This window comes from Hippopotamus amphibius, chromosome 2 (assembly GCF_030028045.1).
Source record: "Hippopotamus amphibius kiboko isolate mHipAmp2 chromosome 2, mHipAmp2.hap2, whole genome shotgun sequence".
NCBI lineage: Eukaryota > Metazoa > Chordata > Mammalia > Artiodactyla > Hippopotamidae > Hippopotamus > Hippopotamus amphibius.
Window position 1 is genome coordinate 84,314,897 of NC_080187.1, and position 14,217 is coordinate 84,329,113.

Genomic DNA, 14,217 nt, shown 5'->3' on the forward strand with positions numbered 1-14,217 from the left:
TATCATCAGAAGCAGTGTCCGGGACCGAGCGAGGTTCCTCTCTGACCCAAAACGACGCGGGAAAGAACAAAAAGCAAACCCCCTAATCTTCCGCATTAAACCAGGGACGCCTCACCAGGACCGCCCACCGACTCTTCCTCCCAACCGCTGATTAGCCCCACCCTCGGAAGTGCCGCCTACACAGGCTCACTTCCGCTATCCCAGGCGTCTGACAATCTCGCGAGAACTGGAAGAGCCTATGTGACCTGTGCTAAGCGGAAGTTGGGTCTCTTTTCCGTGGCGCCTCGGAGGCGGTCGGCTGTTTGAGAATGAAGGTGGGGGCTGGCTGTGGGTGTTGTGTTAGGCTTGAGGAACGTGGATCGAGCCCCAGAATACAGCGTTGTGGTCCAAAATCCTGGATCTGGATGGAGAAGAGCCTTAGGCAGGAGGAGGATCGCTCTTCTGGGGCCGGAGCTCTTTGGGAGTGTGGATGGCGAGAGATTGCAGCTGGAGCTGCGCCGGGTGGGGAGCGCCATGGTGGCGTCCTGGCCCCCAGCCGGGATAGAGGCGGGTTGCCGGGTTGGCGGCACTTAGGTCGGGCTCATTACTCCGAGACGGTGAACGGCTGCGGAGCGCCCTTTCCCCCGGCGTCATTCAGCGAGGCTTGAAAGAATTATTTTTAGTGCAGTGTTTCGTGCGTGTTATTATGTACACACGTGCTTTAGTGACAGGATAAAATTTTCTGTTAGTTGTGTGGGGGTGACAGGAAAGGCTGTTTGCAGTGGAATAACCTTTGTAGTGGTTCTGCGATTTTCATGAAGTTCTTTTCCCCCCGTTTAATTTTTAGCTGAACATCTCTTTCCCGGCCAGTGGCTGCCAGAAACTCATTGAAGTGGACGATGAAAGAAAACTTCGTACCTTTTATGAGAAGCGTATGGCCACAGAAGTTGCTGCTGACGCTCTGGGTGAAGAATGGAAGGTAAAAGTTGCCTGCCGGACTGCCGAAGTGAATTGTTAGAACTATGTAAGGGAGATGGTAAACGCTGTTGGTAATTGGTAAATGTAATGGGGTTCAAATTCGGGTTCTGTCTTCTGTCCTTGGGTTAGTTGCTTCCGAATGTCACTTTATAAAGTTGGAGCTATCACCTGGCAGGGTTATGTTTATGTAGATCAAATGAAAAACTACATAGTTCTTGTCCTCAGGCTAATGCTTTCCAAAGGTTGTCTTTAGAAGTGCGAAGAAAGGCTGTTTCTGATTTATTTGTGGCTCGTTGATGCTTTGGTTTCTTAAACATACTCTTTCTCCTCCAAGAGCTGTTAACTGTGGTAAAGCATGGGCAAGAAATACGACTTGATTGAAAGGACTTTGCTAATTGAACTTGGGAAATTGGAAGTGATAGACAAACTTTAGTGACCAGAGAAAACTATTGTTTCAAATTGGTCTTAATGAGCTGTACTTCCTAGAATTGAGGGTGCAATTCATAGAGGCCACAATTCTTTGTTCTGTAATGTGCCATTGTGTTCTTTTGCAGGGTTACGTGGTCCGAATCAGTGGCGGGAACGACAAACAAGGTTTCCCCATGAAGCAGGGTGTCTTGACCCATGGGCGAGTCCGGCTGCTACTGAGCAAGGGGCATTCCTGTTACAGACCAAGGAGGACTGGAGAAAGAAAGCGCAAATCTGTACGGGGTTGCATTGTGGATGCCAATCTGAGTGTTCTCAATTTGGTGATCGTAAAAAAAGGTGAGACTACTTTTTGTTGATGCTGATTTAAAGCTGATCGTCCTTATTTTTTTTTGATTTGTAGTATTCACAGTTTGACCAGTTGACTTGTTTTAGCAGTGCCTGAACAATTCAGGGTTCTTGTTTGTAAGGAAGTTGCTGAATTAAAACGTCTGTTCACTTTTCTCTTTTAGGGGAGAAGGATATTCCTGGACTCACTGATACTACTGTGCCTCGTCGCCTGGGGCCCAAAAGAGCCAGCAGAATCCGCAAACTTTTCAATCTCTCTAAAGAAGATGATGTCCGCCAGTATGTTGTGAGAAAACCCCTAAACAAAGAAGGTATGAAGGATTATGCAGTTTAGGGCTTAATTTCATTGTTTTGTCATAGTATTTTGTGTGCATGTTAGAAGGTAAAATCCTGCCTGCTCTTTACCTAGTATCTGAGTTTTTAGGAAAATAGTGAGGGAGAGGGTCAAGATATGCAATTAGTAGTAATCCTTATTATATCCAGGGCCCTCCTGAGTTTTAGAATTTTTCTTGGAAATTTGCCTTTGAGTCATTGATGCATAAATTCATTCAGAGATAACTTTTGATGCATAAATTCATTCAGAGATAACTTATCAGACATTTTAAGTTTATTGCTTTGGGGTTAGGAGTTGAAAGAGTGATAGAAAATTCTGGGATTATTATTGAATGTGCTCTCACCCCCACACACTTAACTGGAATGTGGATAGCAATAGAGTTGTGAGAATTAGAAGTTAAAAAGAAACTATTCAAACTACCAGGGAACAAGTGGGACTTGGGCACTTTTTGTGTGTGTATTTTTTTAAGTGTAGTTGATTTACTGTGTTAATTTTGCAGTACAGCAGAGTAATTCAGTTATATGTATATAAATTCTTTTTCATATTCTTTTCCATTATGGTCTATCACGGGATATTCAATATAGTTCCCTGTGCTAGGCAGCAGAACCTTGTTTACCCATTCTGTGTGTAATAATTTGCATCTGTGAATCCCAAACTCCCAGTCCATCCCCACCCTACCTGCCCTTTGGCAACAAGTCTGTTCTTAGTCTGTGAGTCTGTTTCATAAAGTTATTTGTGTTTTAGAGTCCACATGTAAGTGATATCAGATGGTATTTGTTAACAGTATCTTCACTTAGTATGATAATCTTTATAGGTCTGTCCATGTTGCTGAAAATGGCATTATGCCATTCGTTTTTATAGCTTAGTGGTATTCCACTGTATATATGTACTACATCTTTATCCCTTCATCTGTTGGTGAACATGGAGGTTGTTGCCCTGTCTTGGCTATTGCGAATAGTGCTGCTATGAACATAGGGGTGGCATGTATCTTTTTGAATTGTAGTTTTGTCTGGATATATGCCCAGGATTGGGATTGCAGGGTCATATGGGAACTCAATTTTTAGTTTTTTCAGGAACCTTGGTGTTTTATATTTTAAGAAGGTATATTGTTTATTAGTCATCATAACTCACCAATAATGAGGTCTGCAGCAGCAATGCTCAGTAACAATATTTCTGTAGTGAATTGTATGACTATTTACAGTAAGTGGAATAAATAGCACGTTAGTTGTGGGTTGAGTTTTCCTGACAAATCTGAAAAAATTTGGTTGGGTTTTGGTTATCAGGACTGGGGGCTTAAATAAGCTAATACCTGGTCATGGTAAGTGCTCACTGATCACTCAGATGAAATATTTGGACACCTACTATGTGCCAGGTACTACTTTAAGTGTTGGGCATACAGTATAAATACACAAATTATGATTGTGAAGATTACACATTTTGAAGAGTAACTGGCAAATATACAGTAGTTCCCTGTAGTTGCACCCCTGGAAATATCATTAGTGTGGTAAGTGCCAGTTGACAGATGTTTATGATTCTTGCTTCATTATAATTTTAAAGGGTCATTTATCTAACTTGTAGCAGAACCTGAACAATTGGTCATTTAGTCTTAGGATATTATCTGAAGTGTTTATTGCTCCCACAGGTGTCCACAAACTAAAATCATTACATCTGAAAAGACCCCTGCTCTGAAGCAGATTTATAATCCAGAGGATTTTGGATTATAAATCAGACAGGCTAAATGAAGATAATTTCAGGAATTCCCTGGCAGTCCAGTGGTTAGGTGCTTTCACTGCATTGGCTCAGGTTTGATCCCTAGTCAGGGAACTACCAGCGGCACCACACCGCCAATAAATAAATAGATTCATTCACTTATTCAGTCTAACACTAAAGGTTTCACTCCCCCGTAAGCAGGCTCTGTCTTGGAAAACAGAAATTTGAGCACCAATTGGGACTTCAAAGCATGGTGGGATACTGATGAAGTTAATGCTTTACTTAGTTTTCATGATAAGTTAAATATGCAGTTAATACTGTTTTAAAATAATGCTCACGTGTCTTAATGGTACAAGAGACATGATATGCTACCAAGACAACGTAATTGTGGAAGGGAAAATCAAAGTGAGTAGAAAAAAAATGGGTTATGACTTCAACTTCAGGTTACTTTAGCAAAGTAACCTTTTACATATGATCTTGAACTTGACATACAAACTATTGGTATGATTTAATAAACTGTCTTACAAGGATTAAATGTGCTAGTTAGGAAAATACTTGTCCGTAGTAAAGTCTCATACGAGTAAGTTTTCATAAGAACTGTAACATTTGAATTGTTTCTAATGTTTTAAAAATGTAAATGTGGGTCCTATTGAACAAGGGTATTGAAGTGATTGAGGCATTATTTAAATTTTTAGGTAAGAAACCTAGGACCAAAGCACCCAAGATTCAACGTCTTGTTACTCCACGTGTCCTGCAACACAAACGTCGGCGTATTGCTCTGAAGAAACAGCGTACTAAGAAAAATAAGGAGGAGGCTGCAGAATATGCTAAACTTTTAGCCAAGAGAATGAAGGTAAGTCCACACTGTGTGTGTGTGTGTGTTAGAGGGGAGGGGGATAGGCCTGGCTCTGGATTTGCGTTTTTAAGCCAGATAAGGTTTAACTGATTTTTTTGTTTTGTTTAGGAGGCCAAAGAAAAACGCCAGGAACAGATTGCCAAGAGACGGAGGCTGTCCTCTCTGAGAGCATCCACTTCTAAATCTGAGTCCAGTCAAAAATGAGATGTTCTAAGAGTAACAAATAAATAAGATCAGACATCAAATTGCCTTTATTGACTTTTAATTGACCATAAAATAGATAAATGAACATCGAGAAATATATAGAAGAGGAGGTACTGTATAATCTAGTGGTGGGTAAACTCTGCAAGAGATAGTTGGAAGTGATAATCTTTTAAATTCAGAAACTGAGACTGAACTGTGATAGTGGAAGAGATGGCCAGGACAGAGTTTATTTTGGTGGGTGGCTCAGAAAAGGATTCTTAACGTATTTATTGGCTTTTTAGCAAGACAGGAACAACATAGGGGAAATAAATGACTAGTACTATTATCTTTGATACACTTTATTTTCAGGAATACAGTTTTTCTTAAAGATCTATATACATAACATGAAAAGTGCCCTTGTGAAGATGTACATTTGTCATATGTAAAAAGGATAATTTGTTAAAAACATAGTTAACAGATACTATTTTTAAAATAGTTTACAAAGCTTTTAAAACCAGTGCAAATTTAATGCATTAACAGAAAGCTTTTCAACTCTAGTAAATTGTTGCTTATTTCACACTCTGCAAAAGGAGTTGACTGCACCTGTTTTTAGAAATACTTGAATCAGTGAAGGATGCACAGAGAAAGTATACCTTTGTTTTGGCTGCACTCTGGGGCTTGTGTGTGTGTGTGGGGGGGTGTCTTAGTTCCCTGACCAGGGATTGAACCTGGGCTCCTGGCAGTGAGAGCTCAGAGTCCTAACCACTGGACCTCCAGAGGATTTCTGAAAGTATACTTTAGAAAAAGTACCATTCTGGGTTTCTATAGTAACTGCAGTTTGAACCCTCATTCAAACTTACAGATGATAAGGGTCTTAAAAGAAGGCAGATTAGGCTTTAAAAGGTGCTCCTTTGCTGGAGTATATATTAACCACAAGTGAGTAAAATTTTCAAGTGGCTTTAACATGTAGAGACTGAAGAAGTGCTTCATTTAAAAAAGTGTGCGTAAGAATCACCTGGGCATCTGGCTAAAAAGTGGATTATGATTTGGTAGTTGGGGGCCCCGCAGTCAGGTTCCCAGGTTAAAATGCCTGTCCCTGGACTGCACTGTGAGAAGATTCATAGAGGAGATCCCCATAGCACCCCCCCCCTTTTTTTTTTTTCTTTCTTTGGAGTACAGTTGATTTACAGTGTTGTGTTACCTTCTGCTGTACAGCACCCATAGCTCTTAATGTGGTATGAAAAAGTTATAAAACTCTTATTAAGGTCTTAATTGGCAATAGACAAAGAAGTTGTTGAACTTGTAACATTTTTAAAAAGTATGCCAGAAGGACAGGTTTACTACAGTTGAATCCTAGAGGGTAACACAGGCCAAAAGGCAGGTCTAGTGGAAGCTCAGAATTCTAACCAGTAGCTTGGTTGATTCTAATGTATAAAACATGAGAACCACCCTGCTTTCTGATTTCAAGGAGTACAGTCACTAAGGTGGACAGATAGGTAAAGTGGGCCTAGACTGTTTAGCTCATGAAATCTGGCAGATTTAAGAGTTTTAACATTGCAAAAGTGTTGAATCTATCTTACTAGTGTATACCAAAAATCAAGTAAAAGGGCAACAAGAGAATATCGCAAAGGTATGGCTAACTTATTTATGGTTAACATATTAACCATACAGGTCGCTATAATCAACATATTAGAGTACAGCTGATAAATGCAGTTAATACCAAATCTAAAACCAGTGTAAGGTAATGCTAAACAATCTGGAGTAATTTGAAAGATTGCTTTCAGAAGTTAATAGAATTTAAGTCATACAATATTTAGATATTTTTAAATCTATAGGTAATGATTTGATATCTTTTTTTGTCTTTGTTTTTGCTATAAATTTCCACTGCCCTTTCTGTGGTAGGTGTTAAAAAAAGGCCTTTAAGCAGTTTTAATATAAATCAGTCTCAATTTCTAAATGACAGCCACAGGCTAAGCTTTCTAGTATATAATGGCTAAGTTAATTTAGATTAATATTAAAATAATTAGAAAATTCACAATTTGATACAATATAGCCAAATATTCTTAATGTGTAAGCAGATCATCATAGGGTTTTTTAGTGGGAAGTGCTTTGGTAAGTAATTTAGTTCAAGTTATTGAAAACTACAGAGAAGATGTGGAAAAACAGACAATACTGGAATTCTGAAGATCACAAAAGCTTGAATTACTGTACACATTTCAAAAGCCTTAAAAATGTAAGAGACAAGCACAGCAAACTTGAAGTTTTCGTTTTATTCAACCTCTACTTTTTTATATGCAAGGTAATTCCAAACTTTCTGTTGGGGCAATAAGTGTTAAGTATTAAAACTAGTACCAAGTCTTAAGTTGCAAAAATATATACTCTGAGATAGTGCAAAAGATCCATTTTTAAGGCAATGAGAATTGTACATAGTTTCTGACAAGTTCTTTCACTTAGCATTTTAACAATAAATTGAAACTAGGATTCTGCATAGGTCTTATTAACCCTGAAATGTTGAAAGATAGGTGTAGTAGCAATTTTTAAAAGATTATAGCAGGTAGAAAGGAGATGTGTGCTGTTAACTGTACCATCTGGAAATAATTATCAACTGATTTAGTCATATACATAATTACTGTAAAAGTGAGCACACACAATCATTGGCTTTTCAAACCAGGCACGCAGAAGAGGTAAGGCAAATTTACCGTCCCTAAGGGATGTTTTAATGAAAGGCATGATAAGTGTCAGTGAGACATGTGAGGTCATGATTTTCTTAAACCTACCGGCAACAAGCTTAAGCTTTAATGTGTTAAAACTTAATTGATTCAACCTAAAAAACAGTATTTACAATGCACAAATAATAAGTATACAAATCTAAATATTATACAAGAATAAAATTCTGTGTGCAGTGCAAGTTATCCCACAGGTTTTAAAAGTGACCAATAGCAACAATTTATGTGCCTGAAAAATTTCAGGCCCAAAGACATACAAAAACTTTCATTTTGTAAATTACGAAGCTGATTTAATTTCAACTATCTGGCTCACTCCAATTTTAAAGCTGTTGCAAATTAACATGGTACTGGGAAGAGGATGAAAGGAAGTAACTGGATATTCAAGATACAATCCATGAAGGGAGCGAATAACATGAAGGGTAAAAATATATATTAATTTTAAAGTCAAAGGCAAGGCAGTTGTCATCAGACTGTTAGGTAATTTTGAGATTAATGACTACATATGGATTTAGTAGTAGTCATTTAATAGTTGGAGACCCCTTTCAGAAAACTATTGCAACATGCAATCTAAGAATTTTAATAAATATAATGGCTGAGTAGACACACACACAGCCACACATATATACACAATACACAAATAGTTGCTCTTATAATTGAGATATTTCATTTGTTTTGGGGTTAGGCAAGTTTACATCAATGTGCCATTCCCCAAATGCAACAGCTTCAAATATAAACAAAATGCCAAGTATGAATATGATTTCTTATTATCAAACTACTACAAATATTAAGAAATGCAAAACCAATTTTCAGCAGATATAAACAGTTCAGAAATCGTAAATCTTCAACATCAATAAACCCTGGGGTATTTTAATGGCATTTTTACATTTTGAGATGATTCAGTATGAATTACATTTCATTACATATTGTCCCAAGAGTAACTTCATTTCATTTTTCACCAATTCGTAATTTGAAACAAACCTTGAATGCCTCCAGATTGAATCTATTTCCCCAGCTCTGTGTCAAAAATCTAGTGAAATCTATTATTTAAATGAGAGGCGCTCCAAAACACTTCCTGCACCATTCCACACTGATACTTGGTGGAGCATCAATTTTCTGCAACTTTGCAAGAATCTCTGAAGGTAGACTGTTGTATGCAAGTCCATACTCATCGTCAAAAGCCTCTGAAAGATATTTTCAAAAATGCAGTTGGTATTTGTTAATAAAACAAAAGCTATGCACTTAAAAATGGTAGTCATCATTTTTTTTTCCAAGCTCTTTATTGGAAAATAATTGCTTTACACTCTTGTACCAGCTTTTGAGGTACACCAAAGTGAATCAGCTGTATTTATACATATATCCCCACATCCCCTCCCTCCCTCGACTCCCTCCAGCTCTCCCTGTCCTGGCCCTATAAGGCATCACCCATCATCGAGCTGATCTCCCTTTGTGATACAGCACCTTCCCTCTAGCTATCTATTTTACAGTAAAATGGTAGTCATCATTTTTATATACATATTTAAACTACATATTTAAAGGCAGAAATCTTTTTAAAGGCAAATGGAGTATTTACCTATACCAATTAGAATTTTTAAATTTTCTTCAGAAAATAAGACAAACTCCCTTTAGTACTCCCCAGTTGACCAACTTACCAATATCAATATTCTCTCTTCCAAGAGATACTAATGATAAGAAGAGGATTTCTCTGTATAAACTCCTATAAAACAGATATTTTAAAATTAATGGGCAAAGAGCATAAAAATACCCTATGAAGGTTTTTAAATGGTGAAAAGACATCTGAAAGTAACAACACTGTAAATCAACTATACTTTAAAAAAGAAGAAAAAAAGATTAGGTTCTGTAGTTAACAGTCACGTATCCATCCATGTCACCTGGTTTTGACATCACACTACAGTTATGAAACGTCACCTTTGGGAGAAGCTGGGTAAAGGGTCCAGCTTTAGGCTGACCCTTTACCCAGGGGTTTAGATAGAACTCTTTGTACTATCTTTGCAATTTCCTGCAACCTTCTATTTCAGACTAAGAAGTTAAAAGTTGACAGGCATAAAGCTTCACATTTGAAACAAAAATGGCTTATTACTTAACAATATAATAGATAACCTTTAATTCTAATTTCTAATTCAAATTTGCAAAAGCAGTCTTTGCCACGTGACAAAGTTAAGAGATGAATTTCTAAGTAAGTTAGGGGTCTAAAACCCTGGGACATAAGAAGTATGAAAGATAGTGTGGTCTCTACTATTTTACCCAACAGTAAAGGACAAATCACCTTTATTTGATTTGCGAACACAAAATGTCACAAATGAAATCTTAAAAAAGAGATTTGTGGCTCAGTTGTTAAAAAAGGGGGGGGAGGGGAAACATGAACTGATTTCTGAGTATTTACATAGAAAAAAAATTAGAGAGTAATGTTGACTCTGATGGTGCTTCATGCAGCTTTCTTTAGAAGCTTCAGAAGCCAAAATATGTCATTTCTAGTATTCCTTCCCTGCCCTTCAACTACAGATACTTGAAACTGCTCTTTAGCCTGTGAAGGAGATAATCTCTCCCTCAACTGTTGGGATTATAAAAGGATCTATCCATTTTCAGTATGAATTCTTGTCCTATCATTTCTGAGACTATCTTCAAAGATGCCATGACTAGAAACTTGAAGAGCACTTGGAAAAATTATGTTTGATAGAAGGTATTATGCCTCCTTTTATGAAGCTTCCACCACAAAATTCACTTATGCTGACTGGAATGAGTACTGATCCAAGCACGTTAGCAGACAATAAATAGTAAGAGGGTCAGGATAGCTCCAGATCCTTTGTAAATCATTGCTTCCATTATTTTCCTAAATTGTTTCTACTCCTAAACTCGTATTTTTTTTTTTACATCCCATAAGATGTATAAAAGGGCCTGAACAAGCAGGACATATGTATAACATCAATGTTGACACATTAATATAGGTTTCCAGTGAATAGTAGTCATGTTTCCCAAAGACTCAGTACATTTTAGACATGAATGAATTACCTCCTAAAATTTAATCTATTCCCCAGATAGTTTTACTATGTTTGTGCTCAAGTATAAATGTATACATTTCGGTAGCACATTTTAAAACAATCAAATGTTCTATAATGAGTATGTGTTTCTTTTACTAGAGATACTTTTAAAAATAATTTTTAAAAAACCATGAAATTCTTTCAAGTGGCATCAAGTACAAAACACTGGATTATTACCTTTGTCTTTTCATGTCTCCCTTCATTTGTTGTGAAAGCAGGTTGATGGGTTTAAGAACATCATTATGCTGAATACTCTGCCTGATGGTTTCTACTAAAGTGCTTGTTGCTTGTTGTTCCTCTGACAGGAGAGACAATTTCTTTTCAGAATCTAATAATAAGAACACAGTAATAAAGAATACTTTTATTCACTCAAAGAAGTTTTTTTCCCCAGATTTGTATCATTTTATTCAACACCACCACGCCGTCACAAATAAAATTATATAGCAATGTGACCAGCTAAAAAATATTTTTCTTGCTTTCTTAAGATAGGAGAAGCCTGTCCCTTTGCCCTTCTCCTGAACTTAAGGCTTCCTACTTACAACTGGGATGTGACAGCTTGTACTCCAGCAGCTAACCTGTGACCATTAATCTTTACTGATAGATGGAAAAGCAGACAAAGCATAAGGAGCCGGGGTCCCCGATGACAGAGGAGTTGCCTACCAGTCCTGGGGTGTCTACTTCATAAATTCCTCATGTGAGAGAATAATCTTTACCTTTTTAAGATTCTGTCGTTTTCTGTTAAATACAGTGGAGTATAATCCTAATTGATACAAGGGTAATTCTAGAATTATTAAGAACAAATATTTATACAGATTTCATATATTAAAAAGTGCTTCAGTGGTATGCTTGAATTGAGTCACAGTAACGTTAAGAATAAATAAAATAAAAAATGTGAGCTTGACTCGGAAAAAGGCAAAACTTTAATACTGCAGGTAATTCCAGCAGCCATACAATTTTATTACACCCACATTAGTTGAGATGGACCTATGTATCCCAAAGTTCCCCAGTCAGCCTCATTTTAAGTGTCTGTCATAAAGCAAGCTATTGTAATTTTCATACAACCCAGCCCCTTAATAAGGACAACTAGTAATATTCCATTTGTGTTCTACCATAGAAATAACAAAGTTCTCTGTTACAATACAAGAGAAAATAATGGCTGTTATGGATTTTGATCCTAGTTTTTCTACCTGTTAAATAGATTTGATTTTCATGTTATACTGTGATTTTTTTAAAATTTTTATTATTATTATTTTTAATTTTCTTTATTTTTTTGGCTGCATTGGGTCTTAGCTGCGGCACGCGGGATCTTTGTTGTGATGCGCAGGCTTCTCTCTAGTTGCGGTGCACGGGCTCCAGGGTGCAGGGGCTCCAGAGTACATGGGCCATCTCACTGAGGCGTGCAGGCTCAGTAGCTGTGGCGCATGCGGGCTTAGTTGCCCTGCAGCATGTAGAATCTTAGTTCCCCAACAAGGGATCGAACCTGTGTCCCTTCGATTGGAAGGTGGATTTTTTTACCACTGGACCACCAGGGAAGTCCCAGTGATACAGGTTTTTAGTTTTCTTTTCCTATGATGTCTTCGTTTTTTGTATCAGAGTAATGCTGGCCTCCTCACCAAAATCTCCACTCTTTCCAAGAGTGCTTTCAGGCCTGAACTTCTCCACAGTCTGTTCCAAGTCAAGTCATTTCCTTCGGGGAGAATTTTAGAGCTCTCTGTTCTTATATAAGGCCTGTCTCTCAGCCACTGTTCTGGAGCTGGGGCTGGGAACAGTGGCCCTTCTCTTGGAACGATTCCCCTGCTTTGTGAATGGGGTACTGGAGGAATGCAGTTGCCTCTGGTTTTTTAGCTTGCCTCTCCTGGTATAAAACCTCTCTCCTTTATAAGCAAGATGCTGTGAGAACAATCAGAGCCCCAGGATTTGAGGGTTGCTGAAATTGGCAAGGAATGGGGGCTGAATGTTGGAAGTAAGCCTCCCCCTCTCCTGGAACTGATAGAGCTGGGAGGATGAGAACTGCTGGTAACCTGTCTTTCCCAGGGAGATGCTGTGGCCCTTGACTGGGGGCTGGTGGAGAGAAGCAAGTTGTAGCTCAAGTGCCACAGAAACTCACTGTTTTTACTGAAATTTAATATATTTTCTTGAATAAATGTTCCTTCATTTGCTCTACAGCTGTAGACACTTTTTTTTTTTCTCTAATGACTTTCACCAATTATGGTTGTTTTGCTGGGAAGTGGGACTGCATAGCTCCCCATACTGCTTTCCCAAAAGTCACCACTCAATTCTGTTTGTCTTTTAACGTTATTTATATGCCAATTCTTCATTTCAAGCAGCCAATCAAATAAACAAGGCTATTCTTGAGAGTTCTAAATTTTATTCCCACCACAAATTATAGAACATTTTAAAACACTTATCTATTTCAAGATATGCAGGAAAACAACTAAAGAAATGGCAGTTATAATTCTATTTTTTTTTCAGCATAAATTTCAAAGTTATCTTCTCCTGCTTAAAAAGCATTCAAATATCAGACCTCGAAAAAAAAAAACCAAACAAACAGCTTATAATATATTTAGCAATAATTTTGTGATTGGCATATTTCAAGGGAAAACATCAGATTCTTTTCTTCTAGCTTAAGTTTTAAAAAATCTGCTATGTAATAGTGAAAGATTGTAGAAAAAATACAAAATAAAGAGTGAACTTTTACCCTTCTCTTCTGAGCAGGTACTGTTAACAGCTTGGGATATATACGGTTTTAGACCGTTTTCTATGCATACATTAAAGACATATAAATATTTTTGGTTTTGTTCTTCTACAAAAAAGAGAAAAGATCACACACTGTTCTGCAATTGCCTTTTTTTTTCACTTAATATATAATGGGCATCCACCCTTTCAGGAACCTGTATACAAATGACTCTCATTCTTTTTCTTGGTTGCCAACATTTCACAGTGTGGATTTATCACAATTCTTGTTATGTATTTACTTAAGCTTTTCATTATTATAAATAATCTTGCAGTAAGCATCATTGTACTGACAGCTTTGTACACTGTGTATCTACAGAAAACAGCATTTTAATGTTTCTTCCATGAACTGCCTATTGATACTATTTACTCACTTACCTACTGGGTTGCCTGTGGTTTCTTACTGACTCATAAGGCTTCTGAATACTGGATAACCCTTTAAACCCCTTGTAAAAATAAAAATAAAAAAAACCTAAAAACAAAGCCAGAATCTTTGAGACTAGTATGCATATAATTGAAATCATGATCTATATCAATACATCCACTATACAGAATTTACTCTCCAAATACCTAACCAAGTTAGTATTTGACAGATAAACCACAAGAATCATTAAAAAAACAAACAAACCACTCTTCAACTCAGCTGGAGACCTGATAAACGTGTCAGTACAATGGCAAATACATCTGAACTAAAATGGAAAAAATCTTGAGGAGATACTAAAAATGAATGAGAGATTTAAAAATAAAGTAAAATGATTTCTATCATCTCCTTAATTCTGTTTCTCCTCCCAGTAGTCTATTTTTCTTTATTGCAAACAGTATTCTACTGTGTGGATGGACTGTACCATAATTTGCTTATGCATTCACGTGTGGATGGATATTTGATTG

At 37.3% G+C, this 14,217-nt stretch overlaps 2 protein-coding genes across 5 annotated transcripts in view; one reads left to right on the forward strand and one right to left on the reverse strand.

Moving 5' to 3' along the window:
• The first annotated feature begins 231 nt into the window (after nt 1-231).
• RPS6 (ribosomal protein S6) lies at nt 232-4,876 on the forward strand. Its single transcript, XM_057724931.1, has 6 exons — nt 232-314; nt 827-958; nt 1,512-1,722; nt 1,896-2,042; nt 4,471-4,628; nt 4,740-4,876. The coding sequence occupies exons 1-6, from the start codon at nt 309-311 to the stop codon at nt 4,833-4,835; spliced, it is 750 nt and encodes a 249-aa protein (XP_057580914.1). The 5' UTR covers nt 232-308; the 3' UTR covers nt 4,836-4,876.
• A 741-nt stretch (nt 4,877-5,617) lies between these two features.
• The window catches only part of DENND4C (DENN domain containing 4C), a 142,309-nt gene continuing 133,709 nt past the window's right edge, over nt 5,618-14,217 (reverse strand). For 3 of the 4 annotated variants that reach the window (XM_057724920.1, XM_057724921.1, XM_057724925.1), the window contains 3 exons: nt 10,774-10,924; nt 9,190-9,254; nt 5,618-8,721 (listed from right to left, as the gene is read on the reverse strand). In XM_057724920.1, the coding sequence (XP_057580903.1) occupies nt 8,585-8,721; nt 9,190-9,254; nt 10,774-10,924 (353 nt within the window). In that variant the 3' untranslated portion in view covers nt 5,618-8,584. The remainder of the gene's footprint in view (nt 8,722-9,189; nt 9,255-10,773; nt 10,925-14,217) is intronic. The other variant, XM_057724922.1, reaches the window with a different exon arrangement.